Source organism: Oncorhynchus nerka, linkage group LG15 (assembly GCF_034236695.1).
Source record: "Oncorhynchus nerka isolate Pitt River linkage group LG15, Oner_Uvic_2.0, whole genome shotgun sequence".
Taxonomy (NCBI): Eukaryota; Metazoa; Chordata; class Actinopteri; order Salmoniformes; family Salmonidae; genus Oncorhynchus; species Oncorhynchus nerka.
The window spans coordinates 40079781-40098926 of NC_088410.1; the positions used below are offsets into that span (position 1 = coordinate 40079781).

General features: G+C 40.6%; 1 protein-coding gene across 3 annotated transcripts in view; it reads right to left on the reverse strand.

The window, feature by feature from the left end:
* The window catches only part of LOC115142644 (uncharacterized), a 34065-nt gene that overhangs the window by 7681 nt on the left and 7238 nt on the right, over positions 1–19146 (reverse strand). Inside the window, exons 3-17 of one of the 3 annotated variants that reach the window (XM_029682251.2) lie at positions 18383–18497; positions 18035–18112; positions 16982–17097; positions 11377–11530; positions 10963–11099; positions 10767–10860; positions 10378–10452; positions 8364–8510; positions 7931–8140; positions 7521–7646; positions 6928–7080; positions 2377–2594; positions 1964–2147; positions 1631–1789; positions 940–1272 (exon numbers count right to left, since the gene is read on the reverse strand). In XM_029682251.2, coding sequence (XP_029538111.1) covers positions 940–1272; positions 1631–1789; positions 1964–2147; positions 2377–2594; positions 6928–7080; positions 7521–7646; positions 7931–8140; positions 8364–8510; positions 10378–10452; positions 10767–10860; positions 10963–11099; positions 11377–11530; positions 16982–17097; positions 18035–18112; positions 18383–18497 — 2299 coding nt within the window. Of the gene's footprint in view, positions 1–939; positions 1273–1630; positions 1790–1963; positions 2148–2376; positions 2595–6927; positions 7081–7520; positions 7647–7930; positions 8141–8363; positions 8511–10377; positions 10453–10766; positions 10861–10962; positions 11100–11376; positions 11531–16981; positions 17098–18034; positions 18113–18321; positions 18498–19146 lie in introns of those variants that run through there. The other 2 variants (XM_029682253.2, XM_029682252.2) reach the window with 2 other exon arrangements.

Consider the following 19146-nt stretch of genomic DNA (forward strand, 5'->3'; position numbering starts at 1 on the left):
CAGCCACGAGCTTTAGTGAGGTTGGGCACTGATGTTGGGCGATTAGGCCTGGCTCGCAGTCGGCATTTAAATTCATCCTAAAGGTGTTCAATGGGGTTGAGTTCAGGGCTATGAGCAGGCCAGTCAAGTTTCTCCACATCGATCTCGACAAACCATTTCTGTATGGACCTTGCTTTGTGCCCGGGGGCATTGTCATGCTTAAACTGGAAAGTGCCTTCCCCAAACTGTTGCCACAAAGTTGGAAGCACACAATCGTCTAGAATGTCATTGTATGCTGTAGTGTTAAGATTTCCCTTCACTGTAACTAAGGGGCCTAGGCTGAACCATGAAAAACAGCCCCAGACCATTATTCCTCCACTACCAAACTTTACAATTGGCACTATGCATTAGGGCAGGTAGCATCCGCGAAACCCCGATTTGTTTGGCAGACTGCCACATGGTGAAGTGTGATTGTGTGTGGCTGCTCGACCATGGAAGCCAATTTCATGAAGCTCCCGACAAACAGTTCTTGTGCTGACATAGCTTCCAGAGGCAGTTTGGAACTCGGTAGTCAATGTTGTAACCAAGGTGAGACGATTTTTCCAGCGCTTACGCACTCGGTGCTCCCGTTCTGTGAGCTTGTGGGGCCTACCACTTCATGGCTGAGCCGTTGTTGCGCCTAGACGGTTCCACTTACAGTTGACCAGGGCAGCTCTAGCAGGGCAGAAATTTGAAAACTGACTTGTTTGGAAGGTGGCATCCTATGATGGGTGCCACACTGAAAGCCATTGAGCTCTTCAGTACGAGCCATTCTACTGCCAATGTTTGTCTACGGAGATTGCATCAACAGCAACAGAATTCAAATCTGACTGTTATCCAAAACTTTGCATCCTCCCTTTTTAATTTGGTTGATGTTGTCTTGTGGTATGTAGATATGAATATGTGGTGATCTGTACTCACCCTATGCACAGGTTCCACTGCCTGCTTTGGCTCCACTGGCCCCTGTTGCAGACCGCCCCCTGGTGGCTGTTGGTCAAAACTGAGGATGAGGTTGATGCTGCTGCCCAGTGGGGTGACAGTAGCACAGGGCTCTTCAAGGATAATGCTGGGCGAGTTGACTACCACAGCCAAGGGGACGTGTCGTGTTACGTTTACTGGCTTGGCAAAGTTTTCTGCATGGTGACCTATCCCTGGTTGGGATTTTTGTGGTCCTTCAAACTGGCTCGCCACCATGAGCCTGTGCTTTGTGGACAGGCTTTCAGAGGACTTGTGTTCTGCCAGAGAGGATAGATTCTGCAAAGAAAACCAAAGATTTTGTTCAATAACTCCTATTTCAAGTATTTAAAAATATATATTTTTAGGTTTTGTGCAATAAGCCTTGATCCTTAGGAGCAAGATTTGGGCTAGTAGAATATCATCAGAAAGCATTTGGTCTTCTATACACATTATTACGGAAGCTTCACAACAGCGATGTAGTTCAGTGCTTTAAATGTGTCTAATTTCAATAGAACAATGTTATTGTTCTGAAATAATTTGTTATAACGAATAAATATCATATTGGTGTGAAAGCAGGGATATCCTTTAAAAGAAAATCATTTATCATTATTATAATTGTTCTACCTTTTAATAGGGGGTAGCAGGGATATCCTACCTGGGGTTGACCTTGTGAAAATCTGGTTGCGTCTCCTTGAGGGGCATCACTTCTTCTTGAATCGCTTGGCCTCTCCCGACCCAGCTGGTCTTTCTGTGCCCTCCAGTATACCAGGATCCATCCCAGAATGCTTTGCAGTTCCTCAGTCCTCTCCTTTATCTGTATAAAACAGTTGCCAGATATTTTCTGTCTCTTCCAATGGTTGGGTCATTGGGGTTTGTGCAACTAGACTAACAAGTGAAAGTACAAATCATTGAGTTAATCACAGTCTTTTCAAAGGCTGTGGTCCACAGGGCAAAATATGTTTGTGACCCCTGTCGTAAAAGAACTCACAATATCTGCCAAGTGATGTCGCTCCTTGATAATCTTCTGCCCAGCAGCAGCGAGCTTGTCAAACTCGTCAAACTTCTGCTCTATCCTCAGATCCAGCTCAGATTGAACACTCGATTCTGCCAATCTCCACTGCTGGACTGAAGCCTCTGAGAAAATGCAAGTCTGTGTGTCCTCTGTCCATGAGCTGTAGGGGAGACATCAGAGAGAGAGAGAGAGAGAGAGAGAAAGAAAGAGAGGAGGGGCTCAGTAAGCACATTGTGGTTATTACAATAAACATAATAAGCATATTCATGAGCACTAAACATATACATGTGCATTATTCAGGACAAAACAGGTACAACATTTCAGTTGTATCAAGAACCAATTGTACCAAGAACAATATTTGACATCATACTGTATGTGTAATTGCTCACATCATGGCCAGGTAGGCCCTAAGAAAGTCTTGCAGTTGCTGAAATTGTTGGAGGTTGCATTGGTTCTCTGCCATGCTCAAGCCCAACTCCTCCCAAGCTTGCTGGGTCGCATGGATGTCCTCCCCCAAAGCCCCTGGCATTTCAGGTAGGAGGACCTGTAGTCGCAAAGCCAGTCCCTCCATCTCTTCCACCTCCTCTTTTATGACCTGATGGTCCCTCTGAAAGAAGATCATACTGAATGTTTTATGTGGAACAATTACACTTTTGCAGGTGACTTGAATATTCTTGCATCAGAGTTTAAGCCTGACAGAGGCTCAAAACCAATCAAATTTAGCGAGTCCTGAAATAATAACGTCTGTCATAATATTATGCTAGATAATGGACATAGGGTTGCATTATGCTATGAAAACAAACTCTATATTTTTTCAGGTCTCATTCTATAGAGGGCTACCATGGCTAGTATGATTGAACTCATGTACCATGACTGCATAGCCAAGCATACACTATTGACATGTATCTGCTGGATAGTTTGAGAGAACTATCCCTTTATTAATGATGTTCAGAATTTTAACACAAGTGTAAAGTCTATGAATCTGAGATGAGATCTGACAATTCAAAGAAAAAAAGTTGAATACAATTGCAATAGAGAGTTAAGGCAAACTGAAGAATTCACTATCTCTGAAGACAGTGGACTATACAGTGCATTCAGAAAGTATTCAGACCCCTTGACTTTTTCCACATTTTGTTACGTTAGACTTATTCTAAAATGGATGAAATAGTTTTTTCCCCCCTCATCAGTCTACACACAGTACCCAAAGTAAAAACATGTTTTTATGATTACAGCCTCGAGTCTTCTTGGGTATGATGCCTCAAGCTATAGTTTGTTAACAAGACATTTGTTTAGTGGTTGAAAAATGAGTTTTAATGACTCCAGCCTAAGTGTATGTAAACTCCCGACTTCAACTGTGTGTGTGTGTGTGTATATGTGTACAGTACCAGTCAAAGGTTTGGACTCACCTACTCATTCAAGGGTTGTTCTTTATTTACACTATTTTCTAGATTGTAGAGTAATAGTGAAGACATCAAAACTATGAATAACACATATGGAATCATGTAGTAACCAAAAAAGTGTTGTACAAATCAAAATAGATTTGAGATTCTTCAAAGTAGCCACCATTTGCATTGATGACAGCTTTGCACACTCTTGGCATTCTCTAAACCAGCTTCACCTGTAATTATTTTCCAATATTATGGCAAAGATGAAGATCAGACCAAATTGTATGACTAATTTATGCAGAAATCCAGGTAATTCCAAAGGGTTCACATACTTTTTCTTGCCACTGTATATGTGTAGAAAAGAGGACATTCCCTCTATCAAAGTGACGACACCCAAGAACCTGTGAGTCAGGTATAAGTTGACTGAACAGTTTTTCATTTGGATGTGGTCCTCTGTAGCTCAGTTGGTAGAGCATGGTGCTTGCAACCCCAGGATAGTGGGTTTGATTCCCGGGATCTGTCATCTGATACAGTACCAGTCAAAAGTTTGGACACACCTACTCATTCAAGGGTTTTTCTTTATTTATACTTTTTTTTTTACATTGTAAAATAATAGTGAAGACAAACTATGAAATAACACATATGGAATCATGTAGTAACCAAAAAAGTGTTAAACAAATCCAAATATATATATAATTTAAATAGCCATCCTTTGCCTTGATGACAGCTTTGCACACCCTTGCCATTCTCTCAACCAGCTTCACTTGGAATGATTTTCCAACAGTCTTGGAGCTCCTACATATGCTGAGAACTTGTTGGCTTCTTTTCCTTCACTCTATGGTCCAACTCATCCCAAACCATCTCAATTGGGTTTAGGTTGGGTGATTGTGGAGGCCAGGTCATCGGATGCAGCACTCGATCACTCTCCTTGGTCAAATAGCCCTTACACAGCCTGGGGGTGGGTTGGGTCATTATCCTGTTGAAAAACAAATGATAGTCCCACTAAGCCCAAACCAGATGGGATGGTGTATCATTGAAGAATGCTGTGGTAGCAATGCTGGTTAAGTGTTCTTTGAATTCTAAATAAATCAGACAGTGTCACCAGCAAAGCACCATCACATCACCTCCTCCATGCTTCACGGTGGGAACTACACATGTGGAGATCATCTGTTCACCTACTCTGCGTCTCACAAAGACAAGGCGGTTGGAACCAAAAATCTCAAATTTGGACTCATCAGACCAAACGACAGATTTACACCAGTCCATTGCTTGAGTTTCTTGGCCCAAGCAAGTCTCTTCTTATTATTGATTTCCTTTAGTATTGTTTTTTTTTCACGCAGTCTCCTCTGAACAGTTGATGTTGATGTGTCTTAATTGTGAATCATTTATTTGGGCTGCACTTTCTGAGGCTGGTAAAGCGAATGAACATCCTGTGCAGCAGAGGGAACTCTGGGTCTTCCTTTCCTGTGGCAGTCCTCATGAGAGCCAGGTTCATCATAGTGTTTGGTTTTGCGTATTTCGTATTGACCGACCTTCATGTCTGAAAGTAATGGACTGTCGTTTCTCTTTGCTTATTTGAGCTGTTCATCATAGTCACAACAATAGACATCCACAGTGTGCTTAAACTAATAACACACAAATTATTGTATTTTCCTTATCTATATTGAATACATCATTTAAACATTCACAGTGTAGGTTGGAGAAAGTATGTGAACCCCTCGGCTAATGACTTTTCCAAAAGCTAATTGGAGTCAGTTAACCTGGAGTCCAATCAATGAGACGAGATTGGAGATGTTGGGTAGAGCTGCCTTGCCCTGTAAAAAACACTCACAACACTTTAGTTTGCTATTCACAAGAAGCACTGCCTGATGTGAAACATGCATCGAAACAAAAGACATCTCAGAAGACCTAAGATTAAGAATGGTTGACTTGTATAAAGCTAGAAAAGGTTACAAAAGTATCTCTAAAAGCCTTGATGTTCATCAGTCCACAATAAGACAAATTGTCTATAAGTGGAGGAATTTCAGCCCTGAGTGGTCATCCTGCAAAGATGACTGCAAGAGCACAGCGCAGAATGCTCAATGAGGTTAAGAAGAATCCTACAGTGTCAGCTAAAGATTTACAGAAATTTTTGGGACATGGTAACATCTCTGTTGACAAGTCTACGATACTTAAAACACTAAATAAGAATGGTGTTCATGGGAGGACACCATGGAAGAAGCCACCTCTGTCCAAAAAAAACATTGCTGCACATCTGAAGTTCGTAAAAGAGCACCTGGATGTTCTACGGCGCTTCTTGCAAAATATTATGTGGACAGAATAAACTAAAGTTGAATTGTTTGGAAGGAAAACACAACACTATGTGTGGAGAAAAAAAGGCACAGCACACCAACATCAAAACCTCATCCCAACTGTAAAGTATGGTGGAGTGAGCGTCATGTTTTGGGGCTGCTTTGCTGCCTCAGGACCTGGACATCTTGCAATCAATTCCCAAGTTTATCAAGATATTTTGCTAGAGATGCAAGGTTATCTGTCTGCCAATGGAAGCTAAACATTAGTTGGGTGATGCAACAGGACAACGATCCAAAACACCGAAGTAAATCAACAACAGGATGGCTTCAATAGAAGAAAATATGCCTTCTGGAGTGGCCCAGTCAGAGTCCTGACTTCAACCCAATTTAAAATGCTGTGGCCTGACCTCGAGAGCTGTTCACACCAGATATCCTAAGAATATTCCTGAACTGAAACAGTTTTGTAAAGATGAATAGTCCAAAATTCCTTCTGACCGTTGTGCATGTCTGTTCCGCAACTACAGAAAACATTTGGTTGAGTTTATTGCTGCCAAAGGAGGGTCAACCAGTTATTAAATCAAAGGGTTCACATACTTTTACCACCCTACACTACGAATGTTTACACGGTGTGTTCAATAAAGACATGAAAACACATTGTGTGTTGGTTTAAGCAGACTGTCTATTGTTGTGACTTAGATGAAGATCAGATCAAATTTTAGGACATTTTCAAAAATCCAGGTTCACACTTTTTCTTGCCACTGTGTGTGTGTGTGTGTGTGTGTACACAACCGTTCAAAACCTTAGAAATGTCCTTGTTTTTGAAAGAAAAGCTATTTTTGGGGGGCAGCTTCATTAAACAGCAAAACACCAGTCTCAATGTCAACAGTGAAGAGGCTGGCCTTCTTTTTGATTGCTTCTTTAATCAGAACAACAATTTTCAGCTGTGCTAACATAATTGCAAGGGGTTTTCTAATGATCAATTAGCCTTTTAAAATGATAAACTTGGATGAGCTAACACAATGTGCCATTGGAACACAGGAGTGATGTTTGCTGATAATGGGCCTCTGTACGCCTATGTAGATTTTCCATAAAAAATCTGCCGTTTCCAGCTACAATAGTTATTTACAACATTAACAATGTCTACACTGTATTTCTTATCAATTTGATGTCATTTTAATGGACAAAATTGCTTTTCTTTCAAAAACAAGGACATTTCTAAGTGTCCTCAAACTTTTGGTTGTGTATATACATATATTGTATATACCTCTAGCTCATCCTGTTGCTCCTGCAGTCCCTCGAGTTCAGAACTACAGGGCTCACATCTGACGGCCATGTCTGTCTCAGTGTCCAGAATGTCCATGCTGAACTCTGCACACCTGGACAAGAGCTGGTTGATGCGTAGCGTCAGTGTTGAGTGCTAGTAGAAGAGAGGAGAGGAAAGGAGAGAAGAGAGGGCGCATCACAGATTTTATTAAAAAAATTACTTTGCTTGTAGAATTTCGCAAACTGAACAATAGTAACAGAAACAGCCTGATTTTACGAGCATTGATTGGTTACACTACTTCAACCAGTCAATGCTAGTAAAATCAGGCTATGTTTCTGTTGCTATTGTTCAGTTTGCAAAATTCTACAAGCACAGGGTGCTAATTTGTGCTGTTTTTTGTTCAAAGCAACAGAAAACAATAATATATGCCATTTAGCAGACACTTTTGTCCAAACGGACTTACAGTCAAGCGTGCATTTTTTACTTACGGGTGGTCCTGGGAATCAAACCCACTATCCTGGCGTTGCAAGAACCATGCTCTACCAACTACAGAGGACCACATCCAAATAAAAAACTGTTCAATCAACTCCTACCTGACTCATAAGTTCTTGGGTGTCTTGACTTTGATAGAGGGAATGTCCTCTTTTCTCCATTGCTTCAACAAGGTCCTCCATAGGGTGGTCCATGCACCCTTGGTCATCCATTTGTCCAGTAAGGGTCTGCCATGATAGTCAAATAAATTACTCAGTATTTTGATAGATTGTGGTTGTATTAATCTAATAAGTTATCTGGTCATAGAAATGGAGTGTGGTTAGCTTTGCCTGCAAGGCCAGTGACCATGTCTTGTTGAGGTCTAATGAGAGTTTTAGTGGGAGTGTCTGTATCTAGAAAAAAACACACCCCCACCTTCCTTTTACGGAGGTTTGAGAAAACAGAGTTGCAAAAAGGACATGAATAAAGCGGTATTGGAAAACCACGTAAACGGATCAAGTTGAAACCTTACCTGTCGCTCTACCTCACAATGATCAAAGTTTTCATCCTGGTCAAGACACCTCAGCAGCTCTGTCAGCATTCCTCTGTCGTTTTCCTCCAATGTCTCAGAGAGATCCTTGACATCTGAGACGCTCCAGAATTCTGCGTTTTCCGTGGTTGCACTGTATTCTGAAAGGCATCCTTCGAGCCGATCCTTGTCTGTCTCATGATTGTCATCCCTCTACAAAGGATAGCATGGATTTGTCTTCAATGCTGCATAAATTGCCCTCTGGGGACCAAAGAGCGTCTCAGAATAGGAGTACTGATCTAGGGTCAGGTCCCCCTATCCATATAATCATACTAATTATTATCTAAAATACATAACTGATGCTACATCAACACTCATACTTTAAGACACTATGAATACAAGCCCAGAACAGTATGTAGACACAAATAATCAATACCTCAAACTTGAGCCTCTCAGAGCTGTTTGAATAAATCATGCTTCTATGAAGTCTTCTCCTCAGAACTTCCCATAACGTTTCCACTTGGCCAAGGTCTTCCATCTTCACACAATCTTGGTGCTGGCCTTGGGTTGACTCTGGCTTTTCCTGTCCCATAGCAATGAACATTAATGTTTGCTCTAGTCTAGTATGTCATTTTGTAGGATAAAATAAAATCTTTTCCATTTTAACAGTCACATTTATACATTTCTGAATTGTAAATTATATTAACGAATTGGATAATCCTGATAGTGAAAGTAGTGTCCTTGATTTATCAGATCAATTTAAACCCTTTGCCAGAATTAATGACCCCGACTCTGATAGACCCTGCAAATCTCATCATACATATACTGAACAAAAATATAAAGGCAACATGCAACAATTTCAAAGGTTTTACCAAGATACACTTCATATAAGAAAGTCATTCAATTGAAATGAATTAATTAGGCCCTAATCTATGGATTTCACATGACTGGAAATACAGATATGGATCTATTGGTCACAGATACCTTTAATAAATGTAGGGGCATGGATCAGAAAACCAGTCAGTATCTGGTGTGAGCACCATTTTCCATGCAGCAAAACACATCTCTTTGCATAGAGCTGATCAGGTTGTTGATTGTGGCCCGTGGAATGCTGTCCCACTCCTCTTCAATGGCTGTGCGAAGTTGCTGGATATTGGCGGGAACTGGAACACACTGTCGTATTCCCAAACATTCAATGAATGACATGTCTGGTGAGTATGCAGGCCATGGAAGAACTGGGACATTTGCAGCTTCCAATAATTGTGTACAGATCCTTGCGACACAGGGCTGTGCATTTTAACGCTGAAACATGAGGTTATGGCGTCGGATGAATGGCACGACAATGGGTCTCAGGATCTCGTCATGGCATTCAAATTGCCATCGGTAAAATGCCATTTTGTTTGTTGTCCGTAGCTTATTGCTTTGGCTGAGCGATTTGCTGATGTTAACAGCATAACCGCATAACCCCACCGACACCATGGGGCACTCTGTTCACAACGTTGACATCAGCAAACCACTCAACCGCACAACGCCATACACGCTATTTGCCATCTGCCCAGTACAGTTAAAACCGGGATTCATCCATGAAGAACACACTTCTCCAGTGTGCCAGTGGCCATCTAAGGTGAGCATTTGCCCACTGAAGTCGGTTACGACACCGAGCTGCAGTCAGGTTAAGACCCTGGTGAGGATGACGAGCAAGCAGATGAGCTTCCCTGAGACGGTTTCTGACAGTTTTTGCAACATTTATTTCGGTTTTGCATCAGCTGTCCGGGTGACTGGTCTTAGACGATCCCACAGGTGAAGAAGCTGGATGTGAATGTCCTGGGTTGGCATGGTTAGACATGGTCTGCGGTTGTGAGGCCGGCTGGACATACTGCCAACTTCTCTAAAACAACACTGGAGGTGGCTTATGGTAGAGAAATGGACATTCAATTATCTGGCAACAGCTCTGTGGGACATACTTGCAGTCAGCATACCAGTTGCACTCTCCCTCAAAACTTGAAACATCTGTGGCATTGTGTTGTGTGGCAAAACTGCACACTTTAGAGTGGTCTTTTATTGTCCCTAAAACAATGTGGACCTACGTAATGATCATGCTGTTTAATCAGCTTTTTGATATGCCACACCTGTCAGGTGGATGGATTATCTTGGCAAAGGAGAAAAGCTCACTAACATGGATGTAAACAAGTTTGTGCCCAAAATTGAGAAATAAGGTTTTTGTGCAAATGGAAAAATTCTGGGATCTTTTATTTCAGCTCATGAAACATGAGTCCAACACATTTATATTTTTGTTCAGTATATATTGCCCAATGTAAATCTTTCTGAATCCGATAAGTACCATTGCAAGGACTGAATATTATGCAATGAAAAGCTACAAGATGTACTTTCTTGGACATGTCTAAGCAGATCGTGTTCGGGTAAATATCAGCTGACAGGTTTTTAGTCACCTCTGGACCACTCAGACTGGCTGTGTGGTGGCTGGGGGTTGACATAGCAAGGTTGTCTTTCAGCCATGACAGAGTCTTCAACCATCAAGAAACAGGAAAGGAAGAGGAAATGAGGAAACAGGAGAGGAAGAGATAGAACAAGAGGAGGAAGTGACGTTTGGTTAACCCAGTGGGATGCATCCAGGCCCAAATTCAATCAATTATGAATATAGGAAAACTACAGTACACTGGGGGTTCACTCTCAATGTTTACAACCTTCAAAGTTGTAAACCCAGTTAAAATCAACACACCCTGTTTATCATGTGGACATTGCCATTGGATTTTTACTCTAAAGTATTAGTACTGTTGTAGTAGCCCACAAGAAACACCCAAAATCAGTCCATAGCTACCTTATCAGCAGATGTGGTAGAATTATGCAACTGAATACCAAGTTCTGATTGGCAACCTGGAAAACAAGTGTTCAAATGGGTTGTCTGGTCCTTTCTGCAAAGCAAGAAAACATTATGTTAACTTAATTGTCTGCTTAAAGTGTCATCAACAATTTCATCTGGTTTCAAAAAACAAGAAGCTGATGAAAGTCTATACCTTTGCCTCTCCACACACAGTCTTCCAGTCAAGTCATTGCTGGTGGTGTCACAGGAGACTCGGGCATAGCTTTTGGAAGGCTGTTCTTCAACTTGACTAACAGTCAGCTTCCTGGGGACACCACAGTCTTTCATGTTCTAAAAGAAAAGGAAATTACACAGGTCATTAGTAGGTCATATAATTAGAGTAATTCTACTATTTTACAGAGGTATCAAGTACCACCTATTCTGATGAGTTCCTCTTTTCATAACAGTTCACCCAAATTACACCCCATATTACAAAATGACCTATTAGTTTTTAATCGACTCCTTAAAAGTTAAGAAACCTATATGTAAGTTTGTAATTTGGGTGAACTATCTACTAAACTACTTTTAACAAGAATTTCCCAGTTATTTGAAAAATGGATCTGCTGACCTCGAACCCTTTGAGAGGGTTCTGTTCCTCTTTGATGTCCTTTCCTATGATCCTCTGGGCCTCATGTTCCGGATCTCTGGTTTGACTCAGTGGGCCAGGTTCATCACAGGAGAAGTCTATGGCAAGGGTGGTGGGCAAATCTGGCCACTCGCTCCTGCATGGCAAAACATTATGGGTTACTTATTGTAACACTGGTTCTATCAATGATAGTGACCCTACCCTACCACATCCGTAAGGCCAGTTGACACTCAGTGCTAGTTTCATTGGTAATGAAATAGAATGGTTCATGTGAGTGAATGGGCCAAAATCATGATAAAGCAAGAACAAACTCACTGTAAAAGACCAATCCAGCACATACACTACCGGTCAAAAGTTTTAGAACACACTCTCATTCAAGGGATTTTCTTTATTTGTATTACTTTCTACATTGTAGAATAATAGTGAAGACATCAACATTATTAAATAACATATATGGAAACATGTAGTAACCAAAGTGTTAAACAAATCAACAAATATTTTATATTTGAGGTTCTTCAAATAGCCAACAGTGTGTGCCTTCTTAAAAGTTAATTTGAGAAATGTCTTTCCTTCTTAATGTGTTTGAGCCAATCAGTTGTGTTGTGACAAGGTAGGGGGGGTATACAGAAGATGGTCTTATTTGGTAAAAGACCAAGTCCATATTATGGCAAGAACAGCTCAAATAAGCAAAGAGAAACGACAGTCCATCATTACTTTAAGACATGAAGGTCAGTCAACACGGAACATTTCAATAACTTTGAAAGTTTCTTCAAGTGCAGTTGCAAAAAACCATTAAGCGCTATGATGAAACTGGCTCTGATGAGGTCCGCCACAGGAATGGAAGACTCAGAGTTACTTCTGCTGCAGAGGATAAGTTCATTAGAATTACCAGCCTCAGAAATTGCACCCCAAATAAATGCTTCAGAGTTCAAGTAACAGGCACATCTGTGTGAATCAGGCTTTGTGAATCAGGCCATTATGGTTGAATTGCTGCAAAGAAACCACTACTAAAGCACACCAATAAGAAGAAGAGATTTTCTTGGGCCAAGAGACACGAGCAACGGACATTAGACGGCTGGAAATTTGTCCTTTGGTCTGGAGTCCAAATTGGAGATTTTTGGTTCCAACCACCGTGTCTTTGTGAGACGTGGTGTCGGTGAACGGATGATCTCTCATGTATGTTTCCCACTGTAAAGCATGGAGGAGGAGGTTTTATGGTGTGGGGGTGCTTTGCTCGTGACACTGTGATTTATTTAGAATTCAAGGCACACTTAACCAGCATGGCTACCACAGCATTCTGCAGCGATATCCCATCTGGTTTGGGCTTAGTGGGACTATCATTTGTTTTTCAACTGGACAATGACCCAGCCCACCCCCAGGCTGTGTAAGGGCTATTTTACCAAGAAGGAGAGTGCTGCATCAGATGACCTGTCCTCCACAATCACCCGACCTCAACCAAAGGGAAAGGGTGGCTATTTGAAGAATCTCCATTATAAAATAAATATATTTTGATTTGTTTAACACTTTTTTGGTTACTACATGATTATTATACAATGTAGAAAATAGTGTAAATAAAGAAAAACCCTTGAATGAGTAGGTGTTCCAAAACTTTGGAAAGGTAGTGTGCCTCTGCATGTTGTTTTTGCTGTTGTTTCGGTTAGAGACCTGACTCAAAATTGTCTTGAGAAAAGTCACCGTCCGAAACGTTGACGACAATAATAATAATAATAATAATAATAATAATGCAAGAGGTAATCCTGTGTCCGGGAGTAGTCTTTTACAATGAACAATATTATGCTCATTCTCCACAGCAAACATTGGTGTGTACACCCCAGTGATATACTAGGGAAATTATTTTTCTTGAGGCATTTATTTCCAGCACCACAAACAAGATGAGAAAAAAGCATTGTGGTGTGGAGTGTTAAAATAAAACACATACTGTATTTAGTGCTTTTTGTGTAGGCAGATTGGAAACCATGGGGTAGATCGATGTGGGGGAGAGGTCAGAAGGGTGGACACAAAGATTTAACTCTGGTCTCCAGGGCCGTGGTACATAGCGATGGGAGTGATACCACTTAACCAAGGCTTAGCACCTATTGTCATGCATCAGAGACAATATGTCCAAAGTGGATCATTTGTAGCAGCTGCGGATGCCTCTTAATCAGTTTTACTGTGTATTCTTTAGGGTTTTTGAGTCATACCCACAAGTTTGAGCACTCCTCAACATGTCTAGAGCACTTCTGATTGGAGACGTGTCACATGACTCAGAAATCCAAGGATGAACTGACTGGATCCACCAGATATGCTGAATTAGCTAACAACATGTTATGCAACCATGACAATCTGAACAGACAGAAGGCTTTGTCCTTGGAGTGACTGACTGGGGCTGGCAGGGGTACAAAGTAATGATGTCACCCCCCCCTCTGAAAGGGTGAGGTCATGGTTTCAGGAAAGGGCTTTTGTTTTAGAAATAAACTATCAAACAGAGAGGGAACAGCTGGGAGGAGTCAGAAGTCTCGCCATCAAAAAGGAACACTGTGTATGTCGTGTCTTGTCGGTTGTCTTTAATTCAAACGTTCTTTCTCATTGGCGCCCGTTAAGGAAACCTATATCCAGTTTTGACAGAAGAGAGCCCATTGCCGCCCTTACAACAAAAATAGTCATTTGTTTATATTTCAAAAGTTGAATGCCCTAAAACTTAGGATTCTATGGTTCAATGTGTTAAGAAAAATATGTTCAGAAATATGTTAAGAAATATGCCTCAGTTTAAATCCAAAATCTGAGCTAGAACATTTGTAATTAAACTTCCAAAATGTAACTTTAAATGCAGAAGTGCATTAAACCCACAGTTGAATGACTAACATGGTAACTGACCAGTATACTTCTGTTCAATAAGCTACATCTGTTTGTATCCCTGGTTACTAGGCCATACCATACTTATGAGGCACTCTGCACACATCTGCTAAAGAAATTAGGAGCAGGTTTATCATATAGTATAATCTCCCCCCAAAATGTCTTTCTCTATATTCATCCATATCTAATTTTGGCATACACTTGTCGCTCCAGCTCCTACACAGAACACTTTTACACAGGGGCTTGCGAAATCCGCGTCATGCTTAAAGTTAGAGCATTAGATAATACAAAGAGAATTCCCCCGAATGAATTCCCCCAAATTGATTCCATGGCGATTATCTGGACTGCATTTGCTGGGAGTGAAACTCAGACTATGGCTTATTAGGGCAAGGATCATTTCAATGTCGGCTTCAGTTGCCATTAGGGCATTGGCTCTAATGCCAGAATGTCTTGTTAGTTACACAACAAGAGTGTTAGTAGGGAAACAATACATCATCTTATTCACCGAGTATGTTTTCCATTAATCCAATTGTAAACATCAAACCTTTTCATCTGCAATACATTTTCCATGAGTTCATCCTGACGTAAACTGTTAAGTGATGTTTATCAACATGTTGAAAAGTTCGGAGTCGACATGTGGGTTGGGTCAAAAAGGCTGCCCGTTTTGTATCATTATACTGTAGCAATGGCTCGCTAACTCAGTTATTGGTGACCTCCATTGATGACTTTATTCAGCACTACCAAATGTAAACGGTTTTATGGAGGGAAAAATAGCAATGGTGTACTTAAGTAAACATTAAAAATACATTTTTGAGTAACTACACTACATTCCTAAAGAAAATAATGAACTTTTTACTCCATACATTTTCCCTGACACCCATAAGTGCTTTTTACATTTTGAATGATTAGCTGGACAGGAATATCCCTGGTAGTCTCTACTGCCTCTGATCTGCCGAACTCACAAAACACAAATGTTTTGTTTGTAAATTATGTTGGAGTGTTGGAGTGTGTCCCCTGGCTATCCGTAAGTAAATTAAATAAAACATGTAAATTGTGCCGTCTGGTTTGCTTAAGAACAAATTCTTATTTTCAATGACTGCCTAGGAACAGAATGCCGATTGTAACATCATAACTCCTGAAACACCTGATTTAACTGTGACAGGGCTGGCCGATGCCCTTCACATAAAAAAGGTTTTACTAAAAGAACGGGAACGGTTTCTTCCAAATTTTGTTATTTATTTTCAATAAATATATAAATACAAAATGGTAAAAACATGGATTAAAAGATAAGCCCAAGAATAAAATAATAATCTTCACTGGTCTATCCTTGCTTACCTCTCTTCCCCACTGGCACTCTCACACAAACATTTAAACATCTGTAGCTCGTTAACTCATTTATTGGGAGGGGCCTGCAATTACCTCTTTAGCCAATACCTATTCAGACAAAAACACTCAATTACTACACACTTCACTGGTTTAGGTGAAATGGTGGAATGAGATCTATGATATGAGTAATGTATGTTGAGCAGGAATCTGGAATACAATTAACATAGAAATAAACACTCACAAATACTATTTCAATTAGGGGCAAGGTTCAAATGTTCAAGTGAGGATGTGTTCGCATCACTCAACTCTATCGAAGACTGTGTATATTTCCCTCCTGAAACCACAGTCTGAGAACCAGGGTGCTTACCTGTAGTCTATTTTCAGTGGTGGAAAAAGTACTTGTCATACTTGAGTAAAAGTATGTCTTAATGGAACATTACTCAAGTAAAAGTGAAAGTCCCCCAGTAAAATACTACTTGAGTAAAACTCAAAGTATTTGGTTTTAAGTATCAAAAGTAAATGTAATTGATAAAATATACTTATCTATCAAAAGTAAAAGTAAAAAAATAAATCATTTCAAATTCCTTTATATTAACTGACTTGCCTAGTTAAATAAAGGTAAAAAAAAAAAAAATATTTTATTTTTTATTCTCCAACCAAACGGGAACCATGTGTGAATGTTGTAAACATTGATCTTACATTTATAGCAAATATTGCCATAATATATAGCACTACTTTTGACCAGAGCCGCATGGGCCTTGGTCAAAAGTAATGAACTACAGTATATCAAATCAAATCCAATTTTATTTGTCACATACACATGGTTAGCAGATGTTAATGCGTGTGTAGCGAAATGCTTGTGCCTCTAGTTCCGACAATGCAGTAATAACCAACAAGTAATCTAACTAACAATTTCAAAACTACTGTCTTATACACAGTGTAAGGGGATAAAGAATATGTACATAAAGATATATGAATGAGTGATGGTACAGAGCAGCATAGGCAAGATACAGTAGATGGTATCGAGTACAGTATATACATATGAGATGAGTATGTAAACAAAGTGGCATAGTTAAAGTGGCTAGTGATACATGTATTACATAAGGATGCAGTAGATGATATAGAGTACAGTATATACATATGCATATGAGATGAATAATGTAGGGTATGTAACATTATATTAGGTAGCATTGTTTAAAGTGGCTAGTGAATAGGGTGCCATTAGAGCAGGGTTTCCCAAACGTGGTCTTCGGTACCACAAACGGTGCACATCATTTTAATCAGCTGTGTAGTGTAAGGCCAGAAACCAAAACGTGCACACCTTGGGGTCCCGAGGACCGATATTGGGAACCGCTGCATTAGAAACACAGACAAAGAAACGATATGAGCTTTCGGGACCCATATTTACCCGCTACCCTCCTGGAGAAGGCCCCAACTCTCCTGCACCTCAGCCTGCTTCCGTGTCACTCTGGCAGCCAGGGTAGGGTGGAGGTCCGAAAGGCGTGAAACAGTCTCATTCAGCATCTGGAGAGAGCGTGGTCGAGGGAGGGGATGGGAGCAGTGGAAGGAAGGAAGTGACACAATTCATTTGGTGTTGATTTACTTGGAAAACGACCCACGCTCTTTAAAATGGAAGGCTATGGTTAGATGGAACACAGAAGTATTTTTAATTTTATTTCACCTTTATTTAACCAGGTATGCTAGTTGAGAACAAGTTCTCATTTACAACTGCGACCTGGCCAAGATAAAGCAAAGCAGTGCGACACAAACATCAACACAGAGTTGCACATGGAAATGTGTGTGAAAATGGCGTGAGGAGGTAAGGCAATAAATAGGCAATAGTAGCGGAGTAATTACAATTTAGCAAATTAACTATGGAGTGATAGATGAACAGATGATGATGTGCAAGTAGACATACTGGTGTGCAAAAGAGCAGAAAAGTAAATAAAAACAATATGGGGATGAGGTAAGTAGATTGGGTGGGCTATTTACAGATGGGCTATGTACAGCTGCAGCAATCGGTTAGCTGCTCAGATAGCTAATGTTTAAAGTTAGTGAGGGAAATATAAGTCTCACAGTATAACATCACATCATAGAAGGCTTCTTAAGGGGGAAACACCCCAAAAAGATCCAGAGAAGGTCTAGGAAGGAATAGTCTGGTGGTGTTATGTTTCACTGTCTTAAGATAGTTTCTCTGTGTTTCTCTCTACTTAGTAGGCTTGAGTACTGAGCATCTGCCAAGACAGTTGTAGTGCATTTCTTTTAAATTCAGTGAAACAGTGACATTCAATTCATATTTTTGTTGGTTATATTTTCAATGACAACTTTTTTTAAATCACTAGTATTTCACTTGAAATGGAATTGAACACAACCCTGATGTATGAATGAATGAAGCGTTACTGCGTTTCACCATAAATGTATTCATTATTTTGAGCTACATTTTCCCCCACGTGCCACTCACCGTGATTTGGCTGGCAATATTGTAGATCTCTGTCTGACCGCAGCTCCCCTGGTTATCGGATCCAGACAGGACGCTTCTCTACCAAACACAAAAATAATATAGAGTCAATCTTATGATAATAAGTGTAATAACGTGTAATTACAAAATAATGATACTTTGGAGAGCTTTGGGACCCTTTATTGGGGTTATGATGGGGACAGTTGTACTAAGCTCATGGAGCATATATTTTTCAAGAAGCAATCAATTGAAATAAACATTTAACAGCATGTAAATATTGCAGGTTGTACCTTTAAAGGATCACTGGTGCAAAATAGGACTCTTGTGCAAATTCCTATTCTGCCTTTTTACCTTCCTGTTGATGGTGCAGATGATGTTGTCAGCCTGTTGGTAGAAGGAGGAGACGTCCAGAGCCAGTTTGAGGTCTTGGTGATAGTTTCTTAACAGTGACTGGAACCTCAGGCAGCTACCAAAGAGATACAGTATCTAGTTTAGTCCTTTGGCAATGGGATCCCATGGGGGTCAAATTCCCAGATATGACTTGAAATCCAAGATGGACGCAGAATAATTTAAGTCAGACCAAGTAATGTTCCTTTACATGGAAAGCTGTAGTTACATAGTAGTAGCTAGGAAAACAACATGTTAACGGTAGCCATAACAAATATACATCCATAGCACCAAGGACAATGTATATGTAGCCTAGTCAAGGAGTGGGACTTTAACCTAGATGCTTATAAGAAATCCCGGTATGCCCTCTGATGAACCATAAAACAGGCAAAGCGTCAATACAAGACTAAGATTGAATCTACTACACCGGCTCCGACGCTCGTCGGGTGTGGCAGGGCTTGCACACTATTATGGACAACAAAGGGAAGCACAGCCGCGAGCTGCCCAGTAACACAAGCCTACCAGACAAGCTAAATCACTATGCTCGCTTCAAAGTAAGCAACACTGAAGTATGCATGAGAGCATCAGCTGTTCCGGACGACTGTATGATCACACTCTCCACAGCCGATGTGAGTAAGACCTTTAAACAGGTCAACACTTACAAGACCGCAGGGCCAGACGGATTACCAAGATGTGTACACTGAGCATGCGCTGACCAACTGGCAAGT